Source organism: Orcinus orca, chromosome 21, assembly GCF_937001465.1.
Source record: "Orcinus orca chromosome 21, mOrcOrc1.1, whole genome shotgun sequence".
In the NCBI taxonomy this organism is placed as follows: Eukaryota; Metazoa; Chordata; class Mammalia; order Artiodactyla; family Delphinidae; genus Orcinus; species Orcinus orca.
This window is the reverse complement of record NC_064579.1, coordinates 19,841,092-19,857,465: the sequence shown is the minus strand read 5'-3', so window position 1 is coordinate 19,857,465 and position 16,374 is coordinate 19,841,092. Positions and strand designations below refer to the sequence as shown.

The 16,374-nt window shown below is 40.1% G+C and overlaps 1 protein-coding gene across 1 annotated transcript; it reads right to left on the bottom strand.

Moving 5' to 3' along the window:
* Window positions 1–2,411: 2,411 nt before the first annotated feature.
* Window positions 2,412–13,686, bottom strand: TRIML2 (tripartite motif family like 2). The gene is made up of 7 exons (XM_004277197.2): window positions 13,438–13,686; window positions 13,063–13,158; window positions 10,605–10,799; window positions 9,295–9,435; window positions 7,279–7,301; window positions 7,007–7,107; window positions 2,412–3,236 (listed from the first exon to the last, which is right to left on the bottom strand). The coding sequence occupies exons 1-7, from the start codon at window positions 13,624–13,626 to the stop codon at window positions 2,665–2,667; spliced, it is 1,317 nt and encodes a 438-aa protein (XP_004277245.1). The 5' UTR covers window positions 13,627–13,686; the 3' UTR covers window positions 2,412–2,664.
* Between the last annotated feature and the right edge of the window lie 2,688 nt (window positions 13,687–16,374).

The window sequence follows — 16,374 nt, the reverse complement described above, 5'->3', positions numbered from 1 at the left end:
ATGTGTAGAGACAGAGACACAGGGAGGACACCAAGTGAAGACAGAAACAGAGAAGGGAGTGATGTATCGATAAGACAAAGAACAGGACTTCCCTGGTGGCGCAGTGGTCGAGAGTCCGCCTGCCGATGCAGGGGACACGGGTTCGTGCCCCAGTCCGGGAAGATCCCACATGCCGCGGAGCGGCTGGGCCCGTGAGCCATGGCTGCTGAGCCTACGCGTCCGGAGCCTGTGCTCCACAACGGGAGAGGACACAACAGTGAGAGGCCCACGTACCGCAAAAAAACAAAAAACAAAAAAAACAAAGAACAAAGATTTCCAGCAAACCACCAGAAGCTAGGAGAGAGGCATGCAACCATCTTCAGAAGGAAACGGCCCTGCGAACACCTTCATTTCTACCCTTCAGAACTATGAAAAAAGGCATTTCTGTTGCTTAAGCCACCCCGTTTGTGGTACTTCGTTATGGCTGCCCTAACAAGCTAAACCACCAGTTCACCTGAATTTATTTACTGACCTTTTCATTTTGACATGGGTGCACCTCCCTTTCAAGACTTTACCCAATAACCATCACCCACCCAGCTCCATAATATACAACACTACTTACTGCTTTTTCCTCACTTTCAATATGTATTTGAGAATTTATGTGCTAAGGACTGTTTAACACAAGATAAAACAATGAACGGAAACAAGCACAGTCCTTACTCTCATGGAATTTAGTCTAGTGGGAAAGGCAATCAAAGAATCGTCCAAATAAATACAAAATTGCAACTGTGCTTTGCATAAAAGAAGCTGTAACTGGTGCAATGATGTCCCAGGATTCTCCCTTGTTAAGTTTGTCAAGGAGGGCTGCTTTGAGGAGCAACACTTAAGCTGAATTAGTGAAAAAGGGGAGAGTGGTGACTGAAGTCAGGGAAGTGTATGTGCAAAGTCTCTGTGACTGGTGGAAGGATACACTAGGCATCCATTTATTCAGAGGGTCAGTAGGCTGTGCTAAAGTATTATTTTCAAAGGCTAAAATTCATGATCCTCATACAAATATTGACAGTGATATGTCAAAGATTTTGCTCAACTCAGTAATTAGTTAGGGAACCAGTTAGAGAGTAAAGTTTGTTGCAAGAGAAATGAGAAGCAGTTTAAATAAAATTGCTTAGGGTAGATCCAAAACTGGTTAATACTCTAGATGGTAATAAAACCAAAACCTTTAAGGATTTCTTTTCTACCAGATAATTCTTCGAGTTAACGTGTAACTTCAGTGTCTGGGTTCTCATCAGCTAATAACTACCAAAGTCAATCGCAGATGCATTTTCCTAAATAATTTAAATAATCTTTTTGTGTTCGTTAGACAATGTCTCAGACTGACATTGGTAGGACATGCTGCATTCTCTCTTGGTTTCTAAGTTTGGAAAAATAGTTCTTAAGAGTCAAAGTTGTGGAGGCAGGAGAAATTTGAGGTAAGATGAAGGTGAAGATTTAGACTCATATATACAATTATTATTAAATTCTCACATTTCCCTATAAAGTAAATCGTCATCTTTCCCACAGGAAATTGGGAAGGGGTTTGAGAACCATTGCTCTGAGTTCTAAATCTCAATGTTTCAAATGATCATCTAACTTCCAGCTCACTCACCTGAGCTAAACCCCACTTCTCAGATCAGGGCTACTTTCCCCTTAAGTCTTGTGATTTGATGTGAAGATATGCAATGACTTTTTCCAGGCTTACATTTTTTACAAATTTGAGACAGAGCTTGCTTTTAAAATGATGATCCAGGTTTAATTCTTTACCCTTGTCACTTACTAGATACTTAACAGCTATGTGACTTTAGGAAAATTAAATCACCTCTGAGCCTCAGCTTCTACATTTGAACAATAAAGATCAGTACACACTTATAGGTTGTTAAAAACATAAAGGGAGATACACTATGATAAACCTTTCATTAAAAGTCCCTCTAATAAATATTTTTGTTGTCTTTTCAGCATTGTATGACCACCCCTGAACAAGGCTCTAGCAAAAAATTTTCAGTTGATTATCAAATAGAGAAAGTTGAAGGCAAATACAAGACACCACTACAACATTACTTAATGTAATAGTTTTTCAAAGCAGTGAACTATCAGGCTTCTTTTAAGAAATCTAATTTTCCTTGTAAGAGAGAAGTTGGATACTTGAAATATTTTTAAAATACATTTTCTGCAACACCTCCTCCCCACTGAGATAAGGTATCCAGGGAACTTAAGTTGTCCTCTATTTGGAGTGATGTTAGAAGTCTTGACAATGTCAGGAATAGGATGTCTCCATTCTACATGTCACTCTGATGATAGCCTCAAATCTAAAGTCTTGATTATACCCAATTCTGTTTTCAGAAATCTCTAGAGTCCTTAACCTAGTCTTAAGGATCCCAGACTATTTCCATCTCTAATTTCCCAATCTTATGCTGCATAGGCATTTGCTGTTCTAATTAACGTGGAGCCCTTCAGTTATTATCATCGATGATTCAGGTTAAATGTAACCTCTTCCACGAAATGCGTGTTGAAAGCCACATGAATGCAAAGGCTCTGTGGTGTTAACCTGGGTTCCAACTCAAGTGCTAAAAATCTTTTATTGGATTACTTTGTAAAATAATTTATATAAAGTCATGCTTGTAATATTCTGGCCTCTTGTGGTCTTAGATTTCACACCAAAGAAGGTTGAGGGCTAAAAGTACCATTACAAGAAGAAACATGAGGGAGGCAGATGCTCAGAGAGTCTGAATTCATGCCTCCATTTGAAATACAAAGAGAAAATACAGGCCTGAGAGCTCCTTGGAAGGCGAGATCAGAGAAATTATAGATGAGGGATCTCTTTGTCACATCATAGAAGGATATCTGGCCATATTCATAGTCCAGGAAAACTCCAACTCTGTGCATTTGCTCTCTCCAGGAAACCCTTTTTAAAGGGGGAAAAGCCCAGAAAGTATAATCAGTTCCCATAATGGATCCTGTGAATAAGACCTTATCTCCGGAAGCACTTCTGCTGGCAGAGCTTCCGTGTACGCCCAGCTGCCACTGTGTTGCCTTTTCCACATCCACCTCCCAGTAGTGCCGCCCTGAGGTGAAGCTCTCCACACCCAACACAGTGGCGCTGAAGTCAAATCTCTCTGGGTGACTGGGTACATCCTGCTGCACATTTCTGAGTCTCACACTTCTCAGATCCTCAGATAAGACCAGACAGGGATGAGCTGTCTTAGGGTCCAAAGTTATAGGTCCTGCAGGGAGAAAGAAATTTAGTTAACCTAGGGGCTTGTCAGTGCCAGAGACTGATGATTTCTAACATGCAGGGGCTTCCTCATGAGTGGGCATGGGTCTCAGGCACAGATATGGGAGATGCAATCTAGGAGAGCACAGATAAAGGGACCTGGGCTTCCCTGGTGGCGCAGTGGTTGAGAGTCCGCCTGCCGATGCAGGGGACACGGGTTCGTGCCCCGGTCCGGGAAGATCCCACATGCCGCGGAGCGGCTGGGCCCATGAGCCATGGCCACTGAGCCTGCGCGTCCGGAGCCTGTGCTCCGCAGCAGGAGGGGCCGCAACAGTGAGAGGCCCACGTACCGCAAAAAAAAAAAAAAAAGTAAGCAGATAAAGGGACCCCTAAGCTGTTTCAAGAAATGGGGGAATTTCCTGGTGGCCTAGTGGTTATGACTCCCATGCTTCCAATGCCAAAAAAGAAAAAAAAAAAGAAATGGACATCACAAAGGAACAAAGTCAATAAGATAATGGAAGGAGATTAAAATGAAATCTATCTGAGGAAGAAGAACAAAACAATGAATAATGAACTACGGAGAGGTTTAGAAATACCTCTCAAAACAGAAAGGAATTCTGCCAGGCTATAAAAATGACCTGATACTCAGTCCTAGCCCAGTATCACCTGAGACCCAACTCTAGTCCCTAAAGATCTTCTCCAAGCCTGGAACCGCCAGAAACATTAAGTCTTCTAATAGAGCAGTTAATTCATGGCTCTATCCTGTGACTGAACTGCTTTCTTCATCTTAAATATCACCAAGATGTGACAGATACTTAGAAACTGCTGCTAGCAGGCCCTTAATATTGAGTAAATCAAAAGAGAACATATCAGAGGCCAGAAATCCTGGGAGAATCCTCCGGAAAAATCAAGCTGAGATCAAGAACGCTCACTGTGATTTCTTATATGTGAATGAAAGTGGTATGTGCCTTCATATCGCTAACTGTTCCTTCTCATTTCTTTCTGTTCAACTTTTAAATATTCTGATTTCTCAGGGATTGGTCCTGGGTCTTACTTTTCACTACTTGTATTCTTTTCCCCTAAGTGCCTTTATATAGCCTCAGTTTTAAATATCTTCTATATGTTCATGACTTACTCCATAAAAAAGTTGACAAATACCAGTTGAACAAAACGCAGAAATTTCAAACATACTCCATCCAAAATGGAACTCCAAATCTATCCCTTCCCAGTTTCTACTTTTCAGTAGAACATTTATTGCTTTATAGTTGGTCAAGCCATAAACCTGTAGTAGTCCTTGATTTCTTTCTTTAACATCTAATCCAGCAGCAAGTTTTATGGGCAAATGAACTTAAATCTCTGCACTTAATTCATATCATTATTAAAGTGGTCTTAAAAGCCACAAGCCTTGAATTTTAAATTTCAACTTGTCCCAGGCTCCTAGTATTTCCAGAAGACTGGCAGAAATAAATGCAAATTTTCTCTAGAAGTATGTACACCTTCATTTCTGTCCTCAAAGAACTTCTAAAAATAATATTTAAGGAAAAAAGGAAAGCTTACTATTAAAAAAATCATTAACCACACACTCAAAGTAAAAAAGTACTACTGAGTGAGACTAGCAGAAATAAATCTGAAGGACTTCCCTGGTGGCGCAGTGGTTAAGAATCCGCCTGCCATTGCAGGGGACATGGGTTTGATCCCTAGTCTGGGAAGATCCCACACACCACGGAGCAACTAAGCCCGTGTGCCACACGACTGAGCCTGCGCTCTAGAGCCTGTGAGCCACAACTACTGAGCCCACATGCCACAACTACTGAAGCCTGCATGCCTAGAGCCTGTGCTCTGCAACAAAAGAAGCCACTGCAATGAGAAGCCAGTGCACTACAACAAAGAGTAGCCCCCGCTTGCAGCAACGAAGACCCAATGCAGCCAAAAATAATAAATGAATAAATTTATTTTTAAAAAGTCTGAAGAATTTTACATACTGGAATTGCCAGGCACAAACTCTACAATAATTTTTGGCTTACTATGCTTAAAAAAAAAAAGAAAAACTTAAAAGTATCTACAGAATATAGGAAACTAAAGAAAGCAAGACTAAGTGGATTTGACAAAGAACTAAATACCTTATCTAGAAATAGAAATAAAATGTATTAAATAAAGTGCCAATGGATTACAAGAAAGCTACAGAAAAATATGTCTCATTAGCATAAATGCAAAAATTCTTTAAAAACCATTACTACATTGAATCTGGCAATATGTAAAATGGCTAAAACATTATTACCAAGAGTTTATCTTGGGAATGCAAGGGTGGTTCAACATATGAAGCAAATATAATTCACCATATCAATATATAAAGGAAAAAAATAAATATTTTGGTAGATACAGAAAAAAGCATCTAATTCAACATCTGTTCATGATACAAAGTTTTAGTGAATCAGGAGTAGACAGGGAACTTCCTCAACTTGACAAAAGGCAACTATGAAAAACCTACAGCTAACGTTAAACTTAAAGGTGAAAAACAATGCTTTCTTTCTTCCTAAGATCAGGAAGAAGGTAGATGATTCTCACCACTCCTATTCACCATCATATTGAAGGCGCTAGTAAGTGCAAAAGGTAAGAAGAATACAGAAAAGGCTTACAGAAAGGAAGAAAAAAATTGTCTATATTTATAGATTACTTGAATATCTTTGTAGAGAATCCCCTCAAAATCTATAAAAGTCACTAGATCTAATAAATCAGTTTAGCACAGTTGTAAGATACAATGTCAATCAATATACACGAATATTTCTATATACCATCGATAAACTAGAAATAAATAAAATTTCAATTAGAAGTTGATATTTAATTCCATGAATAGAACTAAAAAATACTTAGGTATCTAATTAAATATGTACAATATTAGCTGAAAACTATGTTGAGAGAAATCAAAGATGACCTAAATAAAGGGAGATATACCACCATATCCCTAAATTGTTCTATAGATTCAGTGTAATACCAATCAAAACCCCAGCAGGTTTTTTGTAGAAGCCAACAAGCTCATTTTAAAATTTATGTGAAGAATTTAGAGTAGCCAAAATTATTTTTGAAGGAACAAATCTGAAGAACTCACAGTGCCCAATTTTAAGACTTTTTGTAGAGTAATCAATCAAGCCAACGTGGTATTAGCAAAAGGATAGATACAATGATCAATGGACCTATTAGACTTGACATAGATCTGCTAGTATGTGCCCACGGATTTTTAACAAATAATGTTGGAAAAACTGGATACATACATGTACTAAAAGAGGAGGGGAGTTGTACCATATCTCGAATCGTACATAAATATAACTTTAGGGGTCCCACTGGCAGTCCAGTGGTTAAGACCCTGTGCTTCCACTGGTTCGATCCCTGGTCAGGGCACTAAGATTCTGCACGCCACACAGTGCAGCCAAAAAACAACTTTAAATGAACACACAACTTTAAATGAACAATAGACCTAAATGCAAAAACTAAAACTGTAAAAATTCTAGAAAGAAATCTTTGTTGGGGTAAAAAAAGATTTCTTAGGACACAAAAAGCACACACCATTTAAAAAAGAAAAAGGTAACTTCAAAATCTAAAACTTCTGCTCTTCAAAAGACACTATTAGGCAAATGAAAATATAAACCACAGGAGAGAAATATTTGCAAATAGAGTCGTTTTAAATCCTTAAGCTATCTGGAATTTCACTTATGGTAGGATGTTCATTTTATCCTCAAATACAAATGTAAAGTGTCCTGTGATCATGGATGTGTGTCAACTCACTTTGCAGCACTTCTAGCATTTTGCTCATTCCTGTTATTTGGCATAACCTCAGGTCTGTGATTCGGGCGGGCTCTAGACACTGAAGCAGTAGTGACTCGCTCCTGTTAAAGAAAGTACAATCTCAGTTACCTGTGTAGACCGCAGGCCCCTCCATCCAGAGGATGGATCTCATTACATGGCCTTGCTATCCGCACCCCAACATCTCTAACCCCTGTGTGCTCACAAATCAGATTGTGAATCTGACCTAAGTGTTTCCAAAATGAGTAACTTACCTTTCCAAAGAATATCTTGCATTCTACGGGGTGAAAAGAGACAAAATTACTAGCGGGTATTTAAGCCAAGCCTTTTGTGAATTGTGCTCATGAAAGTATTTTCTCTTATAATAATGAAACTCGATTTCCATGTAATTTCTTCAGCCTCATGGTGCTAATTCTCAGATACCAAAGTTCGACACTGAATAGGAAAAGTCAGAAAAATGCTTGAAATCACTGTTATATTCCCAAGGGATTTAATCTTCTATACCTCAAATTCACAATGCTCCACATTCAAATTCTGCCCGTCTATTTGCTTTCTGTCCTGGGGCTGGCAGGAATTGAGCCTGCTGCCCCGCGTCCTCCGCCCGGGCTTCCTGCAGCCACAGAGACAGGCATAGCCTCATGGGGTGGGGGGGCAGGCTCTGGGGGTCCCTGCCCCGGGAGAGTCCACCTGTGGGAAGGGTGGGCTTTGTTCCCTGAAGAGGGGCCTGCTGAGCCCTGGGTGGCAGGGCGGGGGTACATCTGGGACACCCTGGGCCCCAGCCAGCCCTGTGGTGACCCATTCAGGCCTTGGGCAGATGCAGGAAGGGGGGGACCTGGGGGCGCACGGGACGGGGCCACTGACCCACGCTGGGTGTGGGAATGGGCCTTTGTGTGGCCGCAAGTGCTTCTGTCCCCTGTGGGTGTTGGGGCATGGGTGTTCCTGGGCGGGTGGGAACCCAGGGGCGGCCGGTGGAGGGGCAGGGCGCCCTCGGAGACTCCTGAGAGGCAGCGGGTTCAGGACCTGGGGGTGGCGGGCCCAGTAGGCCCAGAAGGAAGCCCCCTGTGGGGAGGGGCTGGGGGGGCCTAGCAGGTGGCAGGGGTGGGAGCCACGGGCATGGTGGGGCACCCAGACCCTGGGGTTGCCGGCTGCCCTGTTCTTCAGCCCCTGAAACAGAGGTTCCCGGACTCCAGGGCCTTGTGATTGATTGAGGCCCCCGGGGCATTTCTGCAATGGGGCTCTGTCTTGCTGTTTATCTTCTTGGAATTTAAAGTTGGAAAGATTTAGAAATTGCTCTTTAGTCATTCATTTAAAACAATAATAAACTCATTAGTTATTAAAAAACAAACAAACAAACAAAAAAGAAAAGAATTGAGCCTGCTAAGCTGGGGATAGTGGCTGGAACCAGGTCAGGAACTGAACATAACTCGGTCACACCTATCTGCACTGTCTGGAACTACGCATGGCTCTAGAACAGAACCTAAGGGTTTATGTGCAGGGGCTTCTCAAAGTACTCATATTGCAAATGTGGTCTTGGCAGAAGGATATAAACAGTCTTCAAAAGATAAAAATTTACTTTTTGAAAATAGTAATGCATGTTACTCAACAAAATTTAAAATACACAATACTGGCAATTCCCTGGGGGTCCAGTGCTTAGGACTCTGCACTCTCACTGCCAAGGGCCCGGGTTCAGTCCCTGGTTGGGAACTAAGATCCCACAAGCTGCGCAGCCTGGCCAAAAATAAAAAAAATAAAAACTACAAAGAATCAAAACAGTTTAAAAAACAAACAATACTATACAAGTAAGTCTCACCCTTGTTTCCCAAGGTTACTGCTGATTACTATGTTTGTGTTTATTTTGCCAGAGGTTGTCTGAATGTTAATGAGCATATATGCTTATACATATTCTCTAAATAACAAAAAGTTTTCTGCATGTTTTTTTCACTTAATGAGATATCCTGAAGATAATCTTTTAGTGCATTTAGAACTGCTTTACTCGTTTTTTTATGGTTGCAGAATATTCTATTTTAGGGATACATCATAATTTGACTAACCAATTATTTACCTTATTAAAGGACATCTCAATTCATATTTACTACTGATCAGTGAAGCAGCTCTATACATACCATGATTTTATGAGTCATAATGCTTTTGGTAGCCTTCACATATGACTGAAGATCACTGGGTACTGTGTTCTAGAACTGGCCCCTAATAAGTACTGTCCACTTCTCATTTCTCAAATACTGTAGTGAAGGTTATTCCCAGAATCTTACCTGGAGCAATGCTGAGGCAGATTGCCCACACTTCTTCTCCAGCTCTGTGGTGATCTTCTGGAGGCCGCAGATCTGTTCAGAGAGCCTGACTTCACTCTCCCTCAGTTTACTCATGTTCTCTCTCCCCAAACAGTTCAGTCTCTGCAGAAGCATCCTTATTACTATTCAACAGCTGACAATTTCTCTTATTCACTAATTCAACCATCTCTTTAAAAACCTGCTTTACTGCCTGCCACCCCAGAAACAGAAATAATTAGACAAGGCCAGGATATTCGTCTGTGTCAAGCAAGACACCTCAATAGAAACTTGATTCTTTGACACAATATATTTATGTTGATGTGGACAGTATCCACATAGTCTACTTAATCAGTTCACAACCTGGACCTAAAACAGATCACTTTTTTTTGCTGTGCAGTTTTGTTCAGGAAGTTTCCTATTTCCTTCATTAAATTAAAACTATGACTTATTATAATTTAATTAAAAATTAAATTCACTGGTGAGAATAAAATAGATAATCAAACCAAAAAGGATACCAGTTTCCTTTCTATCCTTGCAAAGAAGCTCCACCTAGTTAAATACATGAATGTTCCATGTTATTTTTTTCTTAACTCAAGTGATATCATACTCCACTGCTGATCTGACAGCTTGCTTTTTTCTTAATAAATAATATGCTCTTGGAGAGCATTCCTTATCTATACATATAGAGCCATGTTATCTTTTCTAAATGCTGAAGAGCATTCCATTGTATGTCCTGTACAATGTAGTTCATGAGTCCAACATTGATGGATACAGGTTGTATCTACTCTCTTCCTATCAACAAATATTATAGTAACACCTAATACTTACATTACACAATAATGTACACACATACAAACACTATTTAAAGAGCTTTATGTAGATTATCACACTGAAGCCTCACAACAATGTTATGAACTAAGGGCTATTATCCTCATTTTACAGCTAAGGAAACCAAGTCAGAGGTTAAGCAACATGTCTAAGGTCACCTAGAGGCTAGTAAATTGCAGAACCCAGATACGAATCTCATCAATCTGGCTTCAAAGACTACCTCAAAGCCGCGGCTCTATACTGAAATAATTTTACCGCACTTCCTTACCCACGTGTCTTTTTATATGCATGTAAGTATATTTGCGAGATAAATTATCAGAAATAGAATTGCTGGATGACTATATCCCTTCTTTTAATAGATCCATGGTTGTCAGTGGATGTCTTATTCTAGAATTGACATACTGTTCAGCTCTTCTTTCTCTCATTTCCCAAATATTGTTAGGATGCCATGTTTCACATCTCACCTGTAGTATTTCCTGGAACTTCTCCTTTAGCTTTGTGGCAAACTCCATCAGTTGGTTCTGACTGGCTTCTCTCAAGTTCAGGTTGAATCCGCACCCTTGTGGACTCTGGAAGTTCACTTTGTTTTCTTCAATCATCAACCAGAACCTTATCCTATATTCAGACTCAATCATCGCTTTAAAATTCTGTTCTTCTTCCTTCACCATAGATGACAGAATTCAGGTTAAACACCACAGATAAATACCTATGGTTACTTTCCATCTATAATTTTAATATAAAGACAAGGAAATATAAAAGTACAGGGGAAGAAGTAACAGATACATAATACAAAGGACAGAGAGAATTTCAGAGTCAACATCAGCCAAGACATCACTACTATCTTAGAACATGAAATGCAGATGAAGAAATGTTAATTGACTTAGAAAACTGAGGAATCTATACAACCTCAGTGACCAAAAAGGAGACCAGGAAAACCGGAAGGCAGCACCAATGGCTTTTGCTGCTTTGGATAGGGGGTGTGAGATGCTTTGGATAGGGGGTGTGAGAAAAGAGGAATCAAAAGGTGACTCTAAGGTTTTTAGACAATGAATACAGTTGCCAAAACATAGAAAGGAAAAGTACGGAAGGGATAGGCTCCAGAAGTGGGGAGGGTATCAGCAGCTGAGTGTGGGATATGTCAATTTTGATTAGTCAGTTAGCCATCCAAGGAGAGATGCTAGGCAGGAAGTCGGACATGAAAACCCACCACCGGGAAGTCTGAGCTAAAGACATCCATTGGGAGTAGTCAGCTTAATGACCATATTTAACCTCCTGAGACTCTGTGGAGTCAAGATTTATCAAGAACCTGACTATTCTCACCACTTCTACCACCCCTCCCCCGCAGTTCACCATTACCTGTCCTTGACTATTGCAAAGAGTCCCCTTCAGGTCCCCCCACCTGTGCTCTCACCCTCCTACAGTCTTATTCTCATTCAGCAGCTAGACTATTCCTACAAAAATGGAAGTTAGATCACATTACTGCTCTGTTCAAAAGTTTCCACTGGCTTCCTTTTTTCATTAAAAAATAATAAATTTTTAAAAAGAGAGAAAAAAGAAAAGAAAATCAACTTCCTTATAAGATGTGGCCTTCTGATCTCATCACCTATTAGCCTCCACTTCCTTCATAACCCCAACCAAGGACACACCAGTCTTGAGATCTTTGTACTTGCCCTTCCCTCTGCCTAGAATATTCTTCCCATGACTGCACAGCTCACTTCCTCACCTCCTCGAGTCTTCTCAAAACCAATTTTGGAATGACAAGGTCCTGATCACTTTGTTTAAAAGTACATCTCATCACTCTTTCCTGTTTTTTTAAATAAAATGTACAGCACTTAACAATGTAACATACTACACATTTTACTTGTTTACCTCCACTAGAATGTCAATTGTACAAGGCCAGATTGTTTGTTTTGTTTTTCTTTTCACTACTGTATCCCCAGCACCTAGCATAGCTCCTGGCAAACAGTGGGACCCCAATATTTGTTAATATATGGTGCTTGGAGCTGAAAAAAATGCCTACCATCCTCAACTGGATGAGAATCTAGTATAACTAGCAGAACAGTTACATATGAAGGGAGGGTCTGAAATTAGAAGTGAAATGTGCATAATGGATGGTGATTCCTCAATTTGAATAGTAATTCTTTATTTTTTTTTTATTGAAGTATAGTTGACACAATGTTGTGTTAGTTTCAGGTGTACAGCAAAGTGACTCAGTTACACATGTATTTCTCAGATTCTTCTCCCTATATATAAAATATGTATATTTATAGATCTAAATATATATATCTGTTTTATATATAGTACTGTATATGTTAATCCCAAACTCCTAATTTATACCCCCCCCCACCCTGGAATAGTAATTCCTAAATTGCCCTTTAAATGGCTTCAGGATTTACATGGCCACCAAAAAAAGTACATAAGATGCTCATTCTCCTATGGCATTGTTATAAACTGTGCTATCAGTCTTTGCCAATAAGGGATGCAAATGCCATCTCACTAACAAATTTAATATAGTTAATTTGTATTTCTCTTACCATGAGCTTATGGACCAATTCAATATGTTCAAAAGATATCTGCATTTTCTTTTCTGTGAACTCTCATGTCTGATCATTTTTCTGTGGAGTTTCTAGTCTTTTGCTCATTGACTTTTTTTTTGGCTGTGCGGCATGTGGATCTTAGTTCCCCAATCAGGGTTAGAACCCATGCCCCCTACAGTGGGAGCCTGGAGTGTTAACCACTGGACCACCAGGGAAGTGCCCTGCTTATTGACTTTTAAGAGCTTTTTACACGTGAAGAAATTAACACTTTTCCTACCTATGGATTTCAAGTAGTTTTTCCTGCTTTGTCATTTGATTGTGTTTATATTATTTGCTATCCAACATTATGGGTAATTTCCCCCTAAGGATCAAGATAAGCACTGACCTGCATCATCACCATTCTTTCTTGCTCATCAGCCAATATGCTTTTAGCTACTTCAAGTTTCTCCTTCAATGTGTTCAATATCTCCTGGAATAACTTCTGCAGAGAAATATATCACAGAATTCCAGGTAAAGTAATTGCTTTACAACAGATAGATTCCTAACCTTAGACAACTGAAAGGCCAATAGCCCTGACTACAATGTTTTCCTAGCCTTGAAGTTGAAGGTCTAAATATGGTACTTATCTAGTATTCTTTGATAAACATCAACTAAGGGAATGGTCTTGGAGGATCAGAATATCTGTCCTCCAAATAAATAAGGTAATAAATAAGAGGAGGCAGCCAGAATGACAGTGGTCTGGGATCTGCATGAAGCTTACCCTATAATTCTCAGCAGCCTCTTGTACTCCATATACCACGTGATTCTTGTGCTCCTGGGACGTGAAGTACTTGTCACAAAGCGTGATTTGGTCATCATGGCAGAACCGCTGTGGTGGCTCCAGATGTATCTCATAGTGGGCATCTTCTGGGATTTCTTGCTCTAACTGGGAGCGGAGCCTTTTGGACATGCCGGCAGGTGGCCCTAGTTGAAAATTGGGCTGCTTCTGATGTGGAATACACCTCCCCGTACTCTGAAAAGGAAAAGAGTGGCAGTGTTCTAGTGCATACACTTGTTAACCTCAGTCCGCAGTCAAGCGTCAGCAGCTCAGTGCATCCTGGACTCCTCAAATCCAGAAAATCTTTGGCAGCCACGTGCTTGGGAAAGGAGACAGGAGTTACACGAACGATCAAGTTTCCTAAGAATTTCAAGCAATTGGTTGAAAATTATTTACAAGTGACAACACAGCAAGCCACCTCCCTGCAAGTCATTAAAAAAAAAAGAGGGACTTCCCTGGTGGTCCAGTGGTTAAGACTAAGCCCTTACACTGCAGGGGGCACGGATCAGGGAACTAAGAACCCACCTGCCATGCGGCATGGCCTAAAAAAAAAGAAAAAAGAAAAGAAAAAAAATGGTGCTCAAAGAAGGCACACTGCTGCAAAGAGCATGAGAGGAACTTAGGAGCTTCCGGGACTAAGGGGAGGCAGAGGCAGAGCCTAGCCTCAGGCACTCAGGCCGCAAATTAAAGGAATCACTCACCCAGTGCTTGCACGAGCCAAAAAGCAAGGGCCTCCTTGTATGCCTCCTTAAACCATAGAAAGGTGAGGCAACGGGTTACCACGTTTAAGGAAGGGCTTACTTTCAGATTTCAAGGTGCGCATACATGAGAAGCGCACTTACTTTAAGATTTCAAGGTGCGCATACATGAGAAAAGCGCCCTTTTGGACTCCCTAAGTGCGCATGCGCCTGAGTGAGGTAAGGCAAGTTTTGCGCCCGAAGCCCAAACCACGTCTCACTAGAGACTTGGCCATTAAAAGGTGTTCGTTAAAAAAGTAAATAGGGCTTCCCTAGTGGCACAGTGGTTAAGAATCCGCCTGCCAGTGCAGGGGACAAGGGTTTAAACCCTGGTCCGGGAAGTTCCCACATGGCGCAGAGCAACGAAGTGCGCCACAACTACTGAGCCTTGCGCTCTAGAGCCCGCGAGCCACAACTACGGAAGCCCGCGTGCCTAGAGCCCGTGCTTCTCAAGAGGAGAAGCCAACGCAATGAGAAGCCCACGCCCTGCACCGAGGAGTAGCCAGTGGCTCGCTGCAACTAGAGAAAGCACGCACGCAGCAAGGAAGACCCAACGCAGCCAAAAACAAACAAACAAATAAATAAATAAAATAGATGTTAAAATAAATAAATAAATAAAACAACCCCCCCAAATAAATAAAACCTTTTCAAAAATAGTAAAGCGAAATTGCACACATTTATATGTACATATACATATATTTTTTCATATATACATGTATATATATATGTACATATGCACAGATATACATATGTACATACAGATTTTAAGGAAACAGAACAAGGGATCTATAATCTCTTACATCCAGATAATTCTGATTACCTTTGAGCAACAATTCTACCTTTTCACTAGAAACATTTTAATTATATTCTCAAAATGTATTACCTACTGAATTTGGGAATCTCCTTCCCAATAAAGAATTGCCTTAGTTTCCTTGTTTAATCCCATCTCTAGCCGTTGTTGGGTGACACCATAACACCGAGTATTAATTGATCAAAATTCTCTAATTTACATCTGCCCATTCCATCTCATTAGCCAGTTCTTTTGACAATAGCTCTTGAAAGGAATTGACCTGCCAGAGTGCAGAACTCCCAAACTTCCATTTCTGGATTTATTAGCTTCTTCTGCCTCTCACGCTCTCAATTCCACCCAAACTTGATCATCAACCAATCAATCTCTTCACCCTCTTTTAATTTTTAAGATATGCAAAACTTCAAAAAAAATGTCTGAAGTTGTTACTCTTATATACGTGATGACACTTATTTTTTTAGGGTACATATTAAAGCAGCAGACTTGATTTGCCTTTTCACCGTGTTGACATTTGCACTGATAGTAGATAAAACTGCTGGTGTCTTACCATTAATCAAGGAAGTAGCACCACAGTCATTTATTGTATTTTTAAAATCTCTACCTATTTCCATGCTCCCAGTTTAAAAGAAAAAAAAAAAAAGCCTGTTTTACTTAAGAACATTCTTATTTCTTGATGCAATAGTAAAGTATTAAATCTCAACCCTGAGTACAAGACTTAGCATTCTGGGTGACAAAATGGAAAATATGTGTAAAGCATTTATGCTGCATATGGAAAAACAATGGTTGTCTCACAAAAAAGCATTTTCTATGATTGTTTGAGTTGTAAGCCATACTAGCGGCGTTTTTTCATAGGTCATTTTTAGTAGAAAGAACAAATGAGACAAACTGTGGTCATTCAGATGTAGTGATTTGGAAAGACATTTTCTCAAACACTGACAGAATGACCCTGTCATTTCAAGGAAACCAAGTGAGTGTATTAGTTCCCAATGATAAAATTGGAGCTTTTAAGCAAAAATGAGAGCTTTGGAAAACTTGTATCTACTATTCTAAGCTTGACAGTTTCCCACTACTTGGTCTTTTCTGATGAAATTGGTAGCAATATTAACAACTGGGTTTTTTTTTGCTATTGCATAATGAAATGTGTCAACATTTGGAAAATCTGCAAATTCGGTGAACCAATTGTTTTCCAAAAGACCAATGCATGATGTTACAAGATTATGCAAGGGTAAAGTGAACTCAAAGTATAAGACAGATCAATGGATTTTAATGTTACAGAGGACAAATGTTCATTAATATGATTTCAAAAAAAAGAAAAACACAATTATCTGAAAAAGG

What these genes read in the sequence shown, in the direction of transcription:
- TRIML2 (XM_004277197.2), bottom strand. Translation starts at nt 13,626, where the DNA reads ATGTCCAAAAGGCTCCGCTCCCAGTTAGAGCAAGAAATCCCAGAAGAT. An exon ending in AGTTCCAGGAAATACTACAG is followed by an intron (nt 9,436 to 10,604) that starts GTGAGATGTGAA and finishes ATGCTTCTGCAG; the next exon opens with AGACTGAACTGTTTGGGGAG. An exon ending in CTGCCTCAGCATTGCTCCAG is followed by an intron (nt 7,302 to 9,294) that starts GTAAGATTCTGG and finishes TTCACCCCGTAG; the next exon opens with AATGCAAGATATTCTTTGGA.